This window comes from Oncorhynchus mykiss, chromosome 23, assembly GCF_057628025.1.
Source record: "Oncorhynchus mykiss isolate SJ-2025 chromosome 23, ASM5762802v1, whole genome shotgun sequence".
NCBI lineage: Eukaryota > Metazoa > Chordata > Actinopteri > Salmoniformes > Salmonidae > Oncorhynchus > Oncorhynchus mykiss.
In genome coordinates, this window is record NC_143044.1 from 28,460,396 (window position 1) to 28,479,595 (window position 19,200).

Sequence of the window (19,200 nt, forward strand, 5' to 3'; positions counted from 1 at the left end):
AACCAAATACATCACTGAGTTTGGGTAATCCATAAGTTACGTTACTGATTACAATTTTGGACAGGTAACAAGTAACTGTAACAGATGACATTTAGAAAATAACCTTCCCAACACTGTTCAAATTGGAAGTGCTTTTAGCACAATGTTAGTGTGTTAGCTGGACAGGTTTCAGGCCTGTTGAACTGTATTAACCTTTTTTCACAATCAGTGTTGATTTAGGTTATTTTGTTTAGGACCACAGCCCTGAGGGAAATGGTGCTAGATGACTGTTTGTATAACCTGGTCTAATTTATATTGGCACAAGGGATATTCTAGCAATAATTACTTGTGATGTGGCAAAATGCTGTATATTCAGTAATGGATAGATGGAGTTTGTGGTTATTGGGAAACATGATCAGTGTGCGTGTGTTTGCTTACATGTTTCTCTGTGCCTGTGTGTTTGTTTACATGTTTCTCTGTGTCTGTGTGTTTGTTTACATGTTTCTCTGTGTCTGTGTGTTTGTTTCCATGTATCTCTGTGTCTGTGTGTTTGTTTACATGTTTCTCTGTGTCTGTGTGTTTGTTTACATGTATCTCTGCGTCTGTGTGTTTGTTTCCATGTATCTCTGGGTCTGTGTGTCGTGTCTCATTAGTTCTCTCTCTGACGTATCTTCAAGGTATTCCAAAAGGAGCTGGGGAAGAGGACGGGGAGCGTTGCGGCCCTGAAGCGTTCGGCTAAGGACCTGATTGAGAGCAGCCATGAAGACTCATCCTGGGTCAAAGCTCAGATGCAGGAGCTGAGCGCTCGCTGGGAGACTGTGTGCGCCCGCTCAGTATCTAAACAGACTCGGCTGGAACAGGCATTGTGTCAGGTAGGACTCTCACTATGCCAAACCTCTCTATATCACCTATTCAAATTACATTTGTGGCGTTGCAGGTCATCTTTTTATTCAGTTTCACAGATGATCAGATCTAATAAAGCTTTGGGGAGTGGTGGATGGGTTAATATAACAAAAGAGATCTGTTAAACGTCTTAGGAACATCATTCATATGATCATAGCAATCTACTGAGCAGTGCAGTGTGTCTGCAAAAAAAATAATTCTGGAATGCAACCATTCAGACCTGGCTGAGTGTTTAGAGGAATGCTTTTTGCAGACCTGTGTGTTGGTGAACCTCTCTGTCCCCTGTCCTCTGGCTGCAGGCTGAGGAGTTCCACTCTACGGTCCATATCCTGCTGGAGTGGCTGGCCGAGGCTGAGCAGAGCCTTCGTTTCCATGGCACCCTGCCCGACGATGAGGATGCCCTCAGGGCTCTTATCGAGCAGCACAAGGCAAGTGACATTTAACCTGGAACATCGTCATCCTATAGAATAACACAGTGTTTCCCTACAGATTAACTTCCAAGGTGGACACAAAGGTCCCTAAAGCAAAATCCAGCAATATCCATAATATAGAATAAAGCTTTTAGATAAAAGCTGACCAAATGTGAAATGCAATATCGGGCCATAGATTAAGAGTTTTTCTGGGCTATTAAAGCCTTGTATATGCTTTAGGGATCAGGCTCGCATGGAACTATTTTCATTCTGAGCAAAATAGTACCTAGCTCAAACATATGGCATTTAAGGCAGCTATTTGCAGAGAATGTGGGTTTGTTTCTCCACTCGACTATCATTATTTTCTGCTGAGGTACTCTCATAATGTAGTGTCGACATTTAAAACACACTTCACTTTGACAGTCTTTACACATCCATTGCACTTGCCAGTAAAAGTAGAAATGCCATACATGGATTTTACATGGTGGTTTGATATTCCATTCCAACTGCTTCACAATATTGACTTTTCCTCAAGCATGATCTCACTGGATCTAAAATAGTTTCCCCTGACTTCACATATCATTACTTTCTTCATCTCCACTTGACCAGGTATTGAAAGAGGAACAGAGAAACAGAGATACTGGCTGCTAGGTTTCTTTTTTATTTATATTTTGATGCAAACATTGTCGATTGCTAATGGAAGCCAACCGTTCTCTTTCAGGAGTTCATGAAGAAGCAGGAGGAGAAGAGAGTAGGCCTGAACAAAGCCACCAGTATGGGGGAGGCTATCTTGACCATCTGCCATCCAGATTCTATCACCACCATCAAACACTGGAACACCATCATTAAAGCCCGGTTCGAGGAGGTCAGTGAACACTTACATGCCTGTCTGCTGTGCGTCATACTGGAGGGTGACAGATCATAGGCCTATATCATGGCAAAGCAGTCTGCCATCTCCTTAAATATCACTTGCATAACCTCAATGCTTGCCAGGATGTTTCTTCGCGTTTCTCAGTCATACCGATACAGTACTTTCTCACTTGGCTGTACCTAATCCTAGTTTAAGTGAAAAGCCATGAATGTAATTCTTGTTGTTGGGGGTTCAAATGACTCACTGGGTTGTTCCAATGTCTCAGTGGGTTTGAGCATGGTGTTACTAACACCAGAGTTGTGGGTTTGAATTCGCATGGACCACATGTTACTGAATATATATCACTTTCAATTGTGGTTTGCTTTGGATAAAAGCATCTGCTAAATTACCAGCTGCATTAAATTGATTATTCATGTTTCTCCATATTAGGTTCAGGCTTGGGCACGGCAGCACCAGCAGCGCCTGGCCATGGCCCTCAGTGATCTGCTTGCCACTCAGGAGCTGCTGGAGGGTCTGCTGGGCTGGCTGCAGTGGGCTGAGGCAACACTCAACGAGAAGGACAAGGAGGTCCTGCCTCAGGAGATAGACGAGGTCAAAGCTCTTATTGCTGAACACCAGGTACCGTGTGACCAGGGGCTTGTGTTATCCTCCTTTACTATATGTGGTAAAGGAAGAAAATTGTAGAAGGTGGAGTTTGGTGTATTACTTGGTGCTTGGTAGGTCAAACATTTCCCACTGCAATGCTGTTCAATGCCAGTCTGGTAGTACTAGAATTGTTATTAGAAGAGTAGCTCCCTCTTTCTAGTAACATGAGTTACTCTATGTGTACTGTGCATGCATGTACATTGCCTTTGAAGTGAATACGGTATACAGTACAAACTGAAAACATGTTGTTTTTGTGTGGCCCTGCAGACATTCATGGAGGAAATGACCAGGAAACAACCAGATGTTGACACGATCACCAAGACACACAAAAGAAAGGCTGCGGGTGGTAGCGAACCTGCCATCCAGTCCCAAATCCCTGTCCTGGAGAAAGGAAGAGGTGGAAGTATGTACCCCTACCAGGGGCCCCCTAAACACCCTGACCTCAGCCATCTGGCCCTGCTCTGATGCACTGCCTGCACCATGACACAACATCCTCATAGCTTACCTCACTCTCTCTGTCCCCGAAATGATATCATTCCTATGTTTTTTCTGGTATGGAACAAAAGTAATACAATGGAAAAGCGGTATCACTAAACAGGAGGTTGTTTTTCGCTTACAGGAAAGCGTTCTCCCACACAAGCCATGTACCCATCAGCGTCACAGCCTCCCATAGTGACCAAGAACCCCAGGGTCAACCTGTTGGTCAGCAAGTGGCAGCAGGTGTGGCTACTGGCCCTGGACAGGAGGAGGAAACTCAACGATGCCATGGACAGACTTGAGGAGGTACATCTGATCATTTAACCCTATGTTAGCTAAATGTTCATTACTTTATGTGCTTTATGGAGACATTTAGAAATGATCACTATGTGCAGTACAATGTATGTCATAGTGTACAATGTATTGTGGTTTATTTTTTTCAGCTGAAGGAATTTGCCAACTTTGACTTTGACGTGTGGCGGAAGCGCTACATGCGATGGATGAACCATAAGAAGTCGCGTGTCATGGACTTCTTCAGACGCATTGACAAGGACCAGGATGGAAAGGTCACCAGACAGGAGTTCATTGAAGGCATCCTCTCCTCCAGTAAGTCTTGTGAGAGGATCCAATCTGGCTTGCAGGTGGTTTGAGTAAAAAAATATATATCTATATCCATATATATTAAATTAGAAAATACAATTGTGGGGGGGTTGAGGAAAACGAACTTAATATACTTGAACATTACTAAAACCAAATTGAAACTGTGTATAAATAGTAATGGACCTACATTCATATAGTTTATTGACAGTCAGGGAGCATTGAAAAACTATGGATATAGGAAAATGTTTTGCTAAATTTGACAGCGAGGAAATATAACCAATTTGGCCCCCGGGCAAAATGACATTTTGCATCTTATCCAGAGCGACTTGCAGAAGCAATTAGGTTTAAGTGCCTTGCTCAAGAGTACATCAACAGATTTTTCACCTAGTCAGCTCGGGGATTCAAACCAGTAACCTTTCAATTACTGGCCCAAAGCTCTTAAATGCTAGGCTACCTGACACCCTGACCTGTACCCTCACACTCCTGACTTATACCCTCTTCACATTACAGAGCCAAGCCAAGCTGAGCTGCTCTGGGCTGGCCTGGTTACACATTCACCATAGATGTAACTATGCTGGAAAGAACAATGCAAAAATAAAATATCTGAGCCAGCACAGTACGATTCAGTTCAGTATGCTAGTGTGAAAATGCGTTGAGCGTCTTACCCCTGTTTTTTTATTTTACATTCCAGAATTCCCTACCAGTCGGCTGGAGATGAGTGCGGTGGCAGACATATTTGACCGGGATGGTGACGGCTACATCGACTACTATGAGTTTGTGGCTGCTCTTCATCCCAACAAAGAGGCATACAAACCCCTCACAGATGCAGACAAAATTGAAGATGAGGTACTACTGTAGATGTGTTGACATATAACTCAGACCGTAAATCAGGGTTCCCCCAACTGGTGGCCTGCAGGTGGTTTTATTTGGCCCCCCAAGTTTTCTGAGCAAAAACATTGTTTCATTGTTGGACATAAAAGACTGTAAAAACACCAGTTCCAAAGTATTCCCACACATAATAGAGAGACACGTGATTGTATACAAATGCAAGCACGGTTTGAAATGATTATGTTTTTATCAAATATTATAAACGAAGCAAAAAAAGAAACGTCCATTTTTCAGGACCCTGTCGTTCAAAGATAATTCGTAAAAATCCAAATAACTTCACAGATCTTCATTGTAAAGGGTTTAAACACTGTTTCCCATGCTTGTTCAATGAACCATAAACAATTAATGAACATGCGCCTGTGGAACAGTCGTTAAGACACTAACAGCTTACAACGGTAGGCAATTAAGGTCACAGTTATGAAAACTTAGGACAGTAAAGAGGCCTTTCTACTGACTCTGAAAAACACCAACAGTACGATGCCCAGGGTCCCTGCTCATCTGCGTGAACGTGCCTTAGGCATGCTGCAAGGAGGCATGAGGGCTGCTGATGTGGCCAGGGCAATAAATTGCAATGTACGCCTAAGACAGCGCTACAGGGAGACAGGACGGACAGTTGATCGTCCTTGCAGTGGCAGACCACGTGTAACAACACCTGCACAGGATTGGTACATCTGAACATCACACCTGCAGGACAGGTACAGGATGGCAACAACAACTGCCCGAGTTACACCAGGAACGCACAATCCCTCCATCAGTGCTCAGACTGTCCACAATAGGCTGAGAGAGGCTGGACTGAGGACTTGTAGGCCTGTTGTAAAGTAGGTTCTCACCAGACATCCCAGTCAACAATGTCGCCTATGGGCACAAACCCACCATCGCTGGACCAGACAGGACTGGCAAAAGTGCTCTTCACTGACAAGTCACGGTTTTGTCTCACCAGGGATGATGGTCGGATTTGCGCTTATCGTCGAAGGAATGAGCGTTACATCGAGGCCTGTACTCTGGAGCTGGATCGATTTGGAGGTGGATGGTCCGTCATGGTCTGGGGTGGACTTAGCTTGTCATTTCAGGCAATCTCAACGCTGTGCGTTACAGGGAAGACACCCTCCTCCCTCATGTGGTAGCCTTCCTCGAGACTCATCCTGACATGACACTCCAGCATGACAATGCCACCAGCCATACTGCTCGTTCTGTGTGTGATTTCCTGCAAGACAGGAATGTCAGTGTTCTGCCATGGCCAGCGAAGAGTCCGGATCTCAATCCCATTGAGCACGTCATGGACCTGTTGGATCGGAGGGTGAGGGCTAGGGCCATTTCCCCCCCAGAAATGTGCGGGAACTTGCAGATGCCTTGGTGGAAGAGTAACATCTCATAGCAAGAACTGGCAAATCTGGTGCAGTCCATGAGGAGGAGATGCACTGTAGTACTTAATGCAGCTGGTGGCCACACCAGAAACTGACTGTTACTTTTGATTTTGTTCAGGGACACATTATTTCATTTCGGTTAGTCACATGTCTGTGGAACTTGTTCAGTTTATGTCTCAGTTGTTGAATGTCATGTTCATACAATTATTTACACGTTAAGTTTTCTGAAAATGAATGCAGTTGACAGTGAGAGGACGTTTCTTTTTTTGCTGAGTTTATATTTTTGCGTTCAATTTGCAGTCTACAAATGATTTGTAATTATGTTCCGGTCTCCCGACCATCCGCTCAAGAAAAGATCAGTCCACAGCTGAATCTAGTTGATCCCTGCCGTAAATCATTGGAACTAATGTATTACATTCCCACAATATAAATTATGTGTAAATTATGTTTTTTTTCTTCTTTTGTAGGTCACACGCCAAGTGGCAAAATGCAAGTGTCCTAAACGATTCCAAGTTGAGCAAATTGGTGCCAACAAATACAGGGTAAGAGGATTTTGTGAATACCCTATACGTTACCTTAAGTGTTCAGTGAAACATGTGCTTTATGAAAAACTAATTTGTAACTTTTTTTCATTGTCCCTTCCACGACCAGTTCTACCTTGGAAACCAGGTACATATGACAGGCTCAGGCCGCTCTTTGTCGTTATCTATGATGTGGTGCTGTGCCTAATCAACCCCTCCTCTCTTTTTTGTTGACCCTGTTTCTTTTCCAATTAACATTAACATTTTGCCAAGAGTCTTCCAAGACATAATCACGATGGAACTCAGAAGTAGATACACTAGACAGCAATAATTCTTTCAGACATTTCCATTCACTTGAAAAGGCTCACTTTTAATTTGTTTATTAGTCTATGATAATAATAATAGCCATGTGGGTAGTTCCACCGGCATAAGTAGTTGGGATATTGGATTGGGTCTGGCTGGCTGGCGTGGGAAAGCAGCTGGTGCCTATAACTGGTGCAGGTGGAGGACCATTGATGTAGTAGCCTGCTAGGAATGACTGTGCAATAAAATAATCCCCTTTTGGGTCATGGGCTTTCTTCAGCTCATGCCAAGAATGAAATGGCCACGGTGTCATAAAATGCATCTTTGTGTATATATAACCTGTACTGGTTGATTGTGCAGATAAAAATAGTGACAGTAATGCTCTTATTTAGATAGGAAATAACATTGAGCTTGTGATCATTTCTAAAACTACAAATCAGCATGTAAGGCAGTCAAGTGTTATAATGCTTTGAAGTCCAATGCTGATTCAATTATTCCCTCTTATTTGTAGTTGCTTTTGAGCTTCCAATAAGAAATAATAGGTTTTCCAAGTTTTTACCCCTTCATGTGCTTTAATTGAACCGTTTGGGATTTAGAATGCTTTTAATGTGTGGTAGCCTGTTGCTTCTCTTTTATTTCCTGGGATTGATTTGTCTCAGTAATGGCTGACATGACTTTGTAAAACTGCTTTTTTTGTTCAACAAACATTAACTGCTTTCCCTTTAAAGATGTGCAAACACCTTTCCATTGTTAGAACATTATCTTGCTTGATTTTATTTTATTGAGTTCAAATGGGCAAAGAAATGCATGTTGCAATACAGGATACATAACTCATATAAAATGAATGGTCCATTCACTTTCTGAAACATTGATGGCTGTTTGTTGAGGAGAATGAATAGGGGTATATAGGGGAGACAAACAGTACACCGCATGTATTTGTAAGATAATGTGTGTCTTCTTCACCAGTTTGTATTCGTTTATTACTCAAAATCAACTTAAACAATTTTTTTGACAGTTTGGTCTGGTTCACTGCTTACATGATGATGAGATAATAGCAAACAGGGACAGTCAAAATCTAACCCCCCACCTACACGTTGCGGTTTTGGAAAGCTGTATTCTGGTAAATGGGCATTCTTAAGCCATTTGTTGTGACTATTTTTATTCTCCAGATCATTTTCCAATTCAATTCATCACTTTTACTGTACTTGATCACAAAATTCACCAGTGTCATTCAATCATTATGGGAATCACATAGTGCAAAGTTTGAATTTAAATGAGATTGTTACAATAGGTACCTAACTGGAGGCTCATCAATGTGTGGTCATGTTTGATTGTTTACACCGTGGTTGACTAGAGAGATGATAAGATGCCATCCCCCATGTTGTTCCTCATTGGAGCTCAGCTGCATTGGTTCCTCCATCAATGTCAATGCATCTATGAATATGGTGGTTTGTTCTGTAGTGATAGAAAGTGCAACTGTTCACGTTGTTGGTTTGCAGGAGATTTTGTCCGTTTTGTCTGTTTGTGCTATTGATTGTGCTATGATGTGACAATGTTTGATGGAAAGCATGAGGCCATGGTTGTTGTGTTGTCAAATCTGCTAACCCCTTGGCCATATCCAACTGGCTGGCTTCTCCTGCAAATACTCTTCTTATGACGCTTGGCTGTTTGTTCACCCTCCATATCAGGCTTGTTTGAAAGCTTTGCAAGACACATGCAAAACAGCCCATAGTAAAGTCGAAAATAACAATATTCCAAAAGAAGATAAGGATAGACTGCAACACTATAGTGCCCCCTAGTGGTTGAGTATCATCTCTTCAGTCTAATGATCTTTATATTATACAGCCTGTTAGGAGTTTCCAGTTGAAAATGTGAAAAAATGAGTAAACATTCCTAAATTATAATATTGATTAATGACAATATTGCAACCCTTTGTGACAAATTATTAACTTACTAATTATTACATTTACTTGCAACCTTAATCATAAGGGATAAATAACATTGTCATAACAATGATATTGACCTCAGATGCCCTAACCAGTCAAAATACTAGTTGTTATATCATGATCATGACAGGCTACGATAAGCCTGTTAACAGGGGGTATCAAGTAAAGTGTTACCCATTTCACCTCAATTACAAATCAATGTATCCCAATTTCACAAGTCACACACCAATCCCACATTGTTGACAATGATGAATGCACTAATATATTCTGGGAAGGCAAAACCAGTTGGATTGACCCTCCATTTGTGTCTATGAGAATGAAACCTTGATGTTGTTGCTTTGTGTCTCAATCAATGGGCTTAGCTGAGCAACACAAGAAAGAAACCAGACAGCAAAACCATCCTCTCTCATCTAGTGATGAAGTGAAATCCATTTTAGTTAAGTCATATTTCATATGTATAACTAGTCGTTGTAATCCACGAGTCAGAAGACACAATGTAATCAGGCACCAACTCATAGACGGATAAACTTCCTCCTAACAATCTCCAAATTGTAGCATCTGCTGGTTTCTGGTGTTGCACAGCTTCAAGTCTTGTCCAGTGTTGTTGATGCAGAGTAGTGCTTAGTGACTCCCGGCCTCACCTTCCTCTCTGTCCTCCCTCCTCCCTCTGCAGTTCGGAGACTCCCAGCAGCTGCGTCTGGTGCGGATCCTGCGGAGCACTGTGATGGTGCGCGTTGGTGGAGGCTGGATGGCTCTGGATGAGTTCCTTGTAAAGAACGACCCGTGTCGAGGTAAGGCTCCAGACAGGACAGGGTAAACTTTATAAAATGTCATTCATTTTAAGAAAGGGAAATCTCTGGATTCGGTTTCACTTGTGTGTCACTTATGTTTTAATTGTCTATTTTTAGATAGCGGTGCTCCAGCTGATTCAGTATTTATTACCATATGATTTGATGTTGTGTAATGGGTTTCACTCTGATTAAATGATATGGCTGGATAAGGCTGAATGTGGCATGTAGAGTCTGAGTGTGTGTCTGAGTGTATGTTGCTACTCTATTGCTTACAGTATCAGATCCTACTGCCATGCAGAAGTTCCTCTATTTATGTGTTTAAATTTTCCTGCTAAATGCCTTCCTACTGCTTCCTACGCCTTCCTCTCCAGTTCATCACCACGGGAGTAAAATGTTGCGCTCGGAATCAAACTCTTCAATTACTCAGTCTCCTATAGGTTGGCAACAAATCTCACACTTTCTCACCTTGCTCCATGAACCCCCCAGTGGTATGTGTGTCTGCATCACCGTATGTGTAAGGGGTGTTAATGTGTGGGTGTGTGTACAAAATGGGTGTGTTGAAGTGCTCATTGTGAATGGCGTTCCCATAAAGCGACTCCACTCACACTCTCCTGTTATCCAGCGGTCTGTGGGTCTTCATGCATGCTGTCATTTTCTCTGAGTCACATCACCTGCTTCTGAATCTCTCTTTACTTACTGAACTCCAGGCTAACACCAGTTCTCTCTCTCTCTCTATCGCTCTCTCTCTCTATCGCTCTCTCTCTCTGTCTCTCTCTCTCTCTATTGCTCTGTCTCTCTATATCGCTCTCTATCGCTCTCTCTCTATCGCTCTCTCTCTATCGCTCTCTCTCTCTCTATCGCTATCACTCTCTATCGCTGTCTCTCTGTTGCTCTCTCTTTATCGCTCTCTCTCTCTATCACTCTCTCATCGTGCTCTCTCTCTCTATCGCTGTCTCTCTCTATTGCTGTCTCTCTCTCATCGCGCTCTCTCTCTATCGCTATCTCTATCGCTGTCTCTCTCTATAGCTCCCTCTCTCTATCGCTCTCTCAATCGCTGTCTCTCTCTCTATAGCTCTCTCTCTCTATCGCTCTCTCTCTCTCTCCATCGCTCTCTCGCGCTGTCTATTGCACTCTCTCTATCGCTCTCTCTCTCTATCGCCTGCTCTCTCTATCGATCTCTCTCTATCGATCTCTCTCTATATCGCTCTCTCTCTCTCTATTGCTCTCTCTCTCTCTCTCTCTCTCTCTAATGCTCTCTCTCTCTACCGATCTCTATCTCTCGCTATCGCTCTCTCTCGCTGTCTATTGCTGTCACTCACTATCGCTGTCTCTCTCTATCGCTGTCTCTCTCTCTCTATTGCTGTCTCTCTCTCTCGCTATTGCTGTCTCTCTCTCTCTCTATCACTGTCTCTCTCTCTTGCTGTCTCTCTCTCTCTCTCTCTACCCTGCTGTCTCTCTCTCTCTCTTTCTCTATTGCTGTCTCTCTCTCTCTATTGCTGTCTCTCTCTCTCTTTACCCTGCTGTCTTTCTCTATCTATTGTCTATCTATTGTTAACTGTCTCTCTCTATTGTTGTCTCTCTCTATCTATCGCTGTCTCTCTCTCTATCTATAGTCGATCTATTGTTAACTGTCTCTCTATTGTTGTCTCTCTCTCTATCGCTGTCTCTCTATCGCTCTCTCTCTCTCTCTATCGCAGTCTCTCTCTATTGCTGTCTCTCTCTCTATCGCTGTCTGTCTCTCTCTCTCTCTCATCGCTCTCTCTCTCTATCGCGCTCTCTCTCTATCGCTCTCTATCGCGCTCTCTCTCTATCTCTCTCTCTCCCTCTCTCTCTATTGCTGTCTCTCTCTCTATCGCTGTCTGTCTCTCTCTCTCTCATTGCTCTCTCTCTCTATCGCGCTCTCTCTCTATCGCGCTCTCTCTCTATCGCGCTCTCTCTCTATCGCTCTCTATCGCGCTCTCTCTCTATCGCTCTCTCTATCTATCTATCTATCTATCTATCTATCTATCGCGCTCTCTCTCTATCGCGCTCTCTCTCTATCGCGCTCTCTCTCTATCGCTCTCTATCACGCTCTCTCTCTATCGCTCTCTCTCTCGCTCTCTCTATTTGCTGTCTCTATCTATCTATCTCTCTCTCTCTCTCTATTGCTGTCTCTCTCTCTATCACTGTCTGTCTCTCTCTCTCTCATTGCTCTCTCTCTCTCTATCGCGCTCTCTCTCTATCGCGCTCTCTCTCTATCGCTCTCTATCGCGCTCTCTCTCTATCGCTCTCTCTATCTATCTATCTATCTATCTATCTATCTATCTATCTATCTATCTATCTATCTATCTATCTAAAAAGCAGCCAGTGGCTTTGTGCACCTTTTCTTTTTGCAGTGCCGCTGACAATCACTGGGTTTCCCAGCAATTGACTATTTCCGCCTAAAGGCTATGCGGGGGAGAAATAGTTACTTATGGCTGATGTTCTAAGCCACTGGAATTCATCATCATTTTTTTGGGGTGACCATAGATTCTTCTATGTATTTTTATTTTGTTTTGTTTTGCGAGGTTGGGGTGATAGAGGCGTTTATTGATTTGTATGTGCAGAGTGAGTCTGTTGTACTGTACATTAAGCACTCTGTCCATATGAATCTCTATCGGTTCAGAATGTCCTTTTCACAGCACTTCCTATTGGGACTGTTTGTTTTCAGTGAGTTTGCCAGTGTGGCTAAGTGATGTGAAACTGCATGTCCTTCATTCACACGTGTTTATTTGCACAATAGTCCAGTCCCAGATAGTATAAACAACAACCTGTATTCATTTCAAATGGTCTGCTGTTTCTAAAAGCAGGCACTCATCATACATTTACTCACTCCACTGAAATGAATTAGGTTCACCTTACTTATAATCAATCATACACCAACAACCATGCATATGTCTTACTGTATGTTGTCATATTTTACCCCCCAGCCAAAGGCAGGACAAACATGGAGCTGCGAGAAAAGTTCATTCTCCCAGAGGGCACCACTCAGGTGATGGCAAGCTTCCGGTATAGAGGTCGTAGGTCGCGGCCGTCGTCACGAGCTGCCTCTCCCAACAGGTCAAACTCTAGCCATAGCTGTCCGGCCCAGCATAATAACCCAGCCTTGCCCAGCACACCCAAGGTAAGAGACGCCCACAATCTGGGTAGGAGCTTTTGACTACATACTCCTCCTTCCACAGCAAATACATTTATTAACTTCACTGACAACAGAGCAAAATTGGCTAATGACTTGTATTTAATGACCATAGGAAGCTAGTTGTATTTGAACAATTTCTACAGAAACGGTGTGTGTTGGTTTGTCTGCCATTCCCCACATGCTCCCAACCATATCTATTGTTTTTCATTTGTCTATTTTATCATTTGTTTATATATGTTGTTTTTGGTTGTCTGATATATTTTGACCATTCCTTTCTTTTGTCATATATCATAGCTCTTCGTTTAGTCTACCTGTACTCCTTTTAGTTCTTGATTTCTCCATCTGAATCCCTGTGTTTGTGTGTTTGACTTGCCATTATTCCCCCAGACTCCCCAACACATAACTCGCAATTATGATAAACCCTGGCTGACAAACAGCAAACCCTCCACTCCTCTTAAATCATCAGACTCCTTTGAGAGCCAAGGTTCATCCTCTGAGGTATAGTGAATCAACAGGGCCTGGAACGCTCCAGAGCTCTGAACCTAACAACTGCTGCCTCCTACAATACCATCTAACTGAATTGTATAGTGTCTGAGTAAAAGGAAAAAGGACACTAATAACTACTTAGATAGCCCTACCCCTTCCCCTTGGCCCTAACTTCACAATAATTGAATATCTAAAGCATGGCCGACCAACTAACGGCAGATAAAGAAGATATTTTCTAAAGATCGACATCATTTTCATCTGTTCAACAGGAGTGGATTCTTTTCTTCTTTATCTTTCTTTATTGCTACAAATGATGATGGGAACTGTGTTTTTAGAATAAATTATGATTGCCGAATCATTTTTAAGGTATGTGGGGCACGTGCTGTCATCACATAAGTTCCACTCCACATTTAAAGATGCACTATAAAGGAATCGCTCTGCCATTTCCTGGTGGCTAAAATTCTAATAGTTCGCCTAATTTCAGTTTATGTCACAAAACAAGCAAGTATATCATTGTACCATCTAAACTGCTGTGAAATATATTTTCCATAACCAAAAATACTGTATTTTCAGTTGTTTGAAACAACAACCGAAAGTAAAAAACACAAAAACTAAACTTAAGATCGGAAGCATAGAAATAGCGCACACAGAACAGATCTTGCAAGACATTCTTTCAATGATAGTGACAGCTCTATAAAAAAAATGTCACATTGCAGCTTTAATTCTAAATGCCTACTGCTTGCAAAATAAAAATAATTGAACTATAAAAAAGAATGTTTTTCCTGAGTTTCAAGTATAACTGAATTGCTTCACTTTGCTTTTCTGATTGGCTGACACGTTTTACCATTCAATTATTTCAGAGCTACAGGAGTGCAAGTTTCACCGTGGCCCGGACCAGCCTAGGCAGCCGTTAGACACAGGACAATTATTAGAATGTGGCAAATATAACTCATTTCTTGCATTCTATCAGGAAACAGATAGGTTGAAAGGCATACAGTTGTCACCAATTTATTAATGCACAATTTGCCTAAATGGGTAATGGAAACACTACATTTGTATTCAACACTGTAGGTTCTTGCGATTTAAAAAAAACACTTTTTTTTTTTAGGTGTGACGCCATTACAATCAGCAGTTTTTATCGACACAAGATAGTTCAATGGAAATGCACCCTAGCAGGCAATTGTTGCATCTATTTTCTATGCAAACTTTCTAATGTCGAAAAAAAAAATCGCTGGACAAGTTAATGGAAACATAGCTATTGACGGTCAATCAATTATCCCATGTCAGCTAACATTTTATAGTTTGCTAGGTAAGTTAGTCTAGTCAGCTATCTTAACCTTGTAGTAATCATGGTCAAATTACTGACCAGGCACCCAAAGCAGGGGCCCTGACCTCCAGGGGGCCCTCATTGATTTTGTTAGTCACTTTCACTCAGATATCATATCAACATGACATAAGTACTTTAAACCACTAGCCATGACTTATGTAAAAATACTTTAAATTACTACTTAAGTCGTTTTTGTGTGTATCTGTACTTACTATTGATATTTTGGACAACTTTTAATTTTACTTCACTACATTCCTAAACAAAATAATGTACGTTCTACTCCATATGTTATTCCTGACACAATGCTGTGCAGGACAGGAAAATGGTCCAATTCATGCACTTATCAAGATAACATGCCAGGTCATCCCTACTGTCTCTGATCTGGCAGACTCACTAAACACAAATGCTTTATTTGCAAATGGAGTGTGCCCCTGGCTATTCATTAATAAATAAAAAACAAGACAATTGTGCCATCTGGTTTGCTTAATATAAGCAATTTGAAATGATTATACTTTTACTTTTGATACTTAAGTATATTTTTGCAATTACATTTCATTTTGATACTTAAGTATATTTAAAACCAAATTCTTTTGCTCAAGTAGTATTTTACTGGGTGACTTTTACTTGAGTCATTTTCTATTAAGGTATTTTTACTTTTACTCAAGTATGACAATTGGGTACTTTTTCCACCACTCATGGCAAAATGTGTAGAACTGCAGGAAACAGGCATTAAAACTGCAAAATGTTCTGCCCCATGGCAAAATGAGTAGAATAGCAAGGAATTGGTTTCAAGACTGCTACATTTTCCCGCTGCCCCTTGGAAAAATTTGTAGAATTGTAGAAAATGTGCTTTAAAACTGCAACATTTTCCCAAAACGTTATTAGCCTGATGAACATAGAAACTAAGTTGCAGTTTCTATGCTACAATGGTGAAATGTTTTATACATCTTTAATAATGGTAATCAGAATGTGTTGTTATATGGCTGCGATCTGATTAATGTTTGAATTGTAATTTTATGATTAAAAAGATATTGTTTACATTTTTACATTTCTAAATAATTAACTAAGCCCAGAAGTTTGACCACCCCTGATCTAAAGAGTCTGGATAGGTGTAAAATGTGTAGTGGTGGAGCTTCCGCCACTACACAATCCCCCAGAATGAAGAAGGCAGATCTGCTAGTATCAAAGTGTTAAGGCCAAAGGGGAGGTGTAGGGAGCAAATTGTGATTGAAGGGAGTACATAAGATGTATATTTGTTGTCTTTTAGAGGCCCGATTTCAGTTTTTTATTTTTATTTAAGGCTTTAACGTACTAACTGGTGATCGTTGTGGAACATTCTCTCTGTTGTCAAATACCTTCTCTAACTAACTCTAACTAAGAACTGACCCGCTGTTCTGTGTTGCATGTTGAACTGTTTATCTGTTAATCCACTGTACAAGTTTAAGTTGTTCCTGAAATATCATACAGTACATCAACTTTTCATTCAACACAATAACCCCTTACATTGGATGTCCGTGGGGTTTGATCAGATTTCATCGGAATGCCACATTGCATAACATGCTAATTAGAGAAGAATTACCAGTGTTCGAAGAGTCGATGTACTAGACTAGAGAATTGTCTTCTTCTGTGATTTACCATTGTGTACCTAGATATGTTTTTGTAAACATAGAGAAAAATGCTAACAAATGCTCTGTCTTTTGCAGAGCACTCCGATACAGGGAAGTAAACTGCGGCTCCCTGGATACTTGTCAGGAAAAGGTTTCCAGTCGGGAGAAGAGCAGGGAACCCTGATCAATGCTGCTGTGATGAAAGCACGGGGACAGGCGATAGGGTTTGGTGAGTAGAGCATCCTTTTGAAAAGCAGCGACTGCTTTCTGTCTGCTAAAGGGCTCTGCTGTTCGGCTCTGCTATTAAAGTTACCAGTCGCTGTAACCAGACAATAACCATACCGGAATCTTTTGTCCCCCAGAATCGAGAAGGTCTGGCAGCCGACCTGGAAGTAAAGCAGGCAGCCGAGGGAGCAGCCGGAGGGGAAGCGATGCTTCAGACTTCGACATTTCGGATATCGCATCGGTGTGCTCCGACACATCGGAGACGGTGGGTGACACCAGTCGGGCTACACCCCGCTCGTCGTCACGTCAACACGGAGGCAAGCCCTCCAAAATCCCGACTCCTCAAAGAAGGTCGACTCCCAGCAAACTGGCCCAGACCTCCAAGAGATAGTCAGGGGCCTTGAGACAACCACGTTGGCCCAAAGTGACAAGAGAGACTGGCGTATGTGTTGATTATTTAAAGTCTTGTGAAGATGTAAAATATTCTGTTGAATAGAAAAATTGTTTATTATTAAGTGAGAATGGAATGCCAATGGCCTTGTGTTTGTCTTAATGTATTTAATTTTTTGTGAATAATGTCAAATTATTATGACTATTTTATTTTATTGACGCTAAACCTGAAGAGTTAAGAGAAACTGAAAAGAAAAAATCATGGAGAAGACCACACTGTATGGTCAACTAACAATTCTACACACTAATGAATGGCAGCACACAGCATTGTGCTCGTGAGAGGGTTACTGAATGTTCTGTATGCTGACATGCGTGTGACAGACCCTGTGGGACACCTCAATTATCTATTATCTATTTAAAGTGCAATGATGTACTGCCAAAATGCATTTAAAGGGCAATACAATATACATGTAGCCTACCACATAGTAAACACTGCAAAAAAATTATGTTCTGACTGAGATGACTGTTGAAGGCAAGTTCACGCAGAAATCCCTCAATATCCAGGCTTTAAAGTACTCCACCTTACCTTCGGTAGTACTGTTTTGTTTGGTCAACTTACAGTGATGTGTGCCATTTTACCTTGGACATTGGCCTCCCCTGACCCTGAGTAGACATTCTTTAGTGCATTTGTCAGTGTATGGTTCATTTTGCTAGAGTGGAAAGGATCGCTGTTAATGTTTTGTAATAAATCTGCTAGCAGAAAGCTACCATGGGATACTGACCTGGGTCACATACTTGTCTGTTTTTTTTTACATGATGTTATACATTATTGTTACAGAATAATGTATAATTTCTGTAGATTGACCCAATAGGATGCAGCGGAGAGACAACAGGAGACAAAATAAATCTAGCATCATATAGAAATGGGAATTATTTCATAAAGTCTCGTGATGACTCGTGGTGTTATTATATAATGTACAGGGAAAGGCAAAGAGGGATATCTAGTCAATTGTACAGCTGAATGCATTCAACTGAAATGTGTCTTCTGCATTTAACCCACTCGAGATCTTTGAATAGGACAACTGTAGTTGAGCAGATTATAGTTTCACCCCAGGAAATGTGGAAACTTGATCTGTATTGTTGCATTTCAACATGGTCTACCTGTGAGTTTCTTACAGATCGTTTCTTCTAAATCTCTCAGATCATATGAACTTTTACCTCTTTCGAATTTAAGAGCTGTGTAAAAGCTGTGATAATGGTGCTCATTCCATAAATGTCAAGTTAGAGACAAGTTTGTCTCAATTATGGGCCTACAGGCAGCCCATACCATCTGTGGGTCAACATAAATGTAAACAAAGGAGCAGATCAATTGGTTATATTTAATTTGTTGAAATGAATAACCAAACATGTACAGATGGTGCCTTTAATGCCAAGGTGTGTGCCTCAAAAAAACATACATTTAGATTTTTCATTCAGAGCCATGAAGATCAGTGAAGGTCCACAAGCAGGGTATAGTTGACAAATCCAACTCTCATTTATTTTAGGCCACATGCTCAGGTTCTGTGCAGTGTTTTACGGGTTTTGAGTTATTTGTATTCCCAGCACCACCATTCTCTGTGCGGCAACGTTTGCGGAGTGCTCCTTGCGCATGAATGCGACATACTACAGGTTTCCACCAGTGGAAATCAGGACAGCAATTGACTGTCCTGGGAAGGCGGTCACATAACCAAAAATGTTTCACCTTTTAGTTGAGTTGATAAAAGTATGATTATAAAAGTAGCCTAAAATAATGAAAATACGTATATGAACTGTGACAAGTTAATATGCAAAGAAAAATCTACATATTTATTGCTGAATAATGATTAGGGAGGCTTCAGAGGAGATGACAGGTGTAGGAAAGGACAGGTTACCATGCTCCTTGCAAATTCATTTCAGTCTATTTTATGCCATCCCAATCAATAAGGCGTCGAAAGATTTAGATTTTGCTTGTGCTCCTAATGTGTGTAAAAATGGAAAGAAGAACTGAATGGTTGCCCTGAGCCTTCTCAGGACAACCAGTGTGTTTCAGCAGAGGAGACAGGCCTGTGGGAGAGATCAGATCCCCTGGGGACCGAAGGTAGAGTGGAGTGCAAGGAAGGGTCAGGTCTTGCTGAGACCAGCCACTATCTTTCTGAATGGTTTAAGGCATGGTTTGGCCTAGGGACGCCACTTTTAAATTGGTTATATCCTCACTGCAGCAACTGTAAAGGAACCGAAAGCAGTCCACATCGGGGCCTCTTTTTCAGGAATATGTGAGTGATCTTTACAATA

General features: G+C 41.6%; 1 protein-coding gene across 6 annotated transcripts in view; it reads left to right on the forward strand.

Moving 5' to 3' along the window:
* The window catches only part of LOC110502687 (dystonin), a 197,974-nt gene extending 180,303 nt beyond the window's left edge, over nucleotides 1–17,671 (forward strand). For all 6 annotated transcript variants that reach the window (XM_090217231.1, XM_090217232.1, XM_090217235.1 and 3 more), the window contains 17 exons: nucleotides 657–851; nucleotides 1,182–1,310; nucleotides 2,014–2,157; nucleotides 2,593–2,781; nucleotides 3,076–3,211; nucleotides 3,428–3,591; nucleotides 3,729–3,891; nucleotides 4,577–4,731; nucleotides 6,605–6,679; nucleotides 6,789–6,806; nucleotides 7,977–8,081; nucleotides 9,581–9,698; nucleotides 10,070–10,186; nucleotides 12,647–12,840; nucleotides 13,243–13,353; nucleotides 16,372–16,504; nucleotides 16,638–17,671. In XM_090217231.1, the coding sequence (XP_090073357.1) occupies nucleotides 657–851; nucleotides 1,182–1,310; nucleotides 2,014–2,157; nucleotides 2,593–2,781; nucleotides 3,076–3,211; nucleotides 3,428–3,591; nucleotides 3,729–3,891; nucleotides 4,577–4,731; nucleotides 6,605–6,679; nucleotides 6,789–6,806; nucleotides 7,977–8,081; nucleotides 9,581–9,698; nucleotides 10,070–10,186; nucleotides 12,647–12,840; nucleotides 13,243–13,353; nucleotides 16,372–16,504; nucleotides 16,638–16,891 (2,400 nt within the window). In that variant the 3' untranslated portion in view covers nucleotides 16,892–17,671. The remainder of the gene's footprint in view (nucleotides 1–656; nucleotides 852–1,181; nucleotides 1,311–2,013; nucleotides 2,158–2,592; nucleotides 2,782–3,075; nucleotides 3,212–3,427; nucleotides 3,592–3,728; nucleotides 3,892–4,576; nucleotides 4,732–6,604; nucleotides 6,680–6,788; nucleotides 6,807–7,976; nucleotides 8,082–9,580; nucleotides 9,699–10,069; nucleotides 10,187–12,646; nucleotides 12,841–13,242; nucleotides 13,354–16,371; nucleotides 16,505–16,637) is intronic.
* The last annotated feature ends 1,529 nt before the right edge of the window (nucleotides 17,672–19,200 follow it).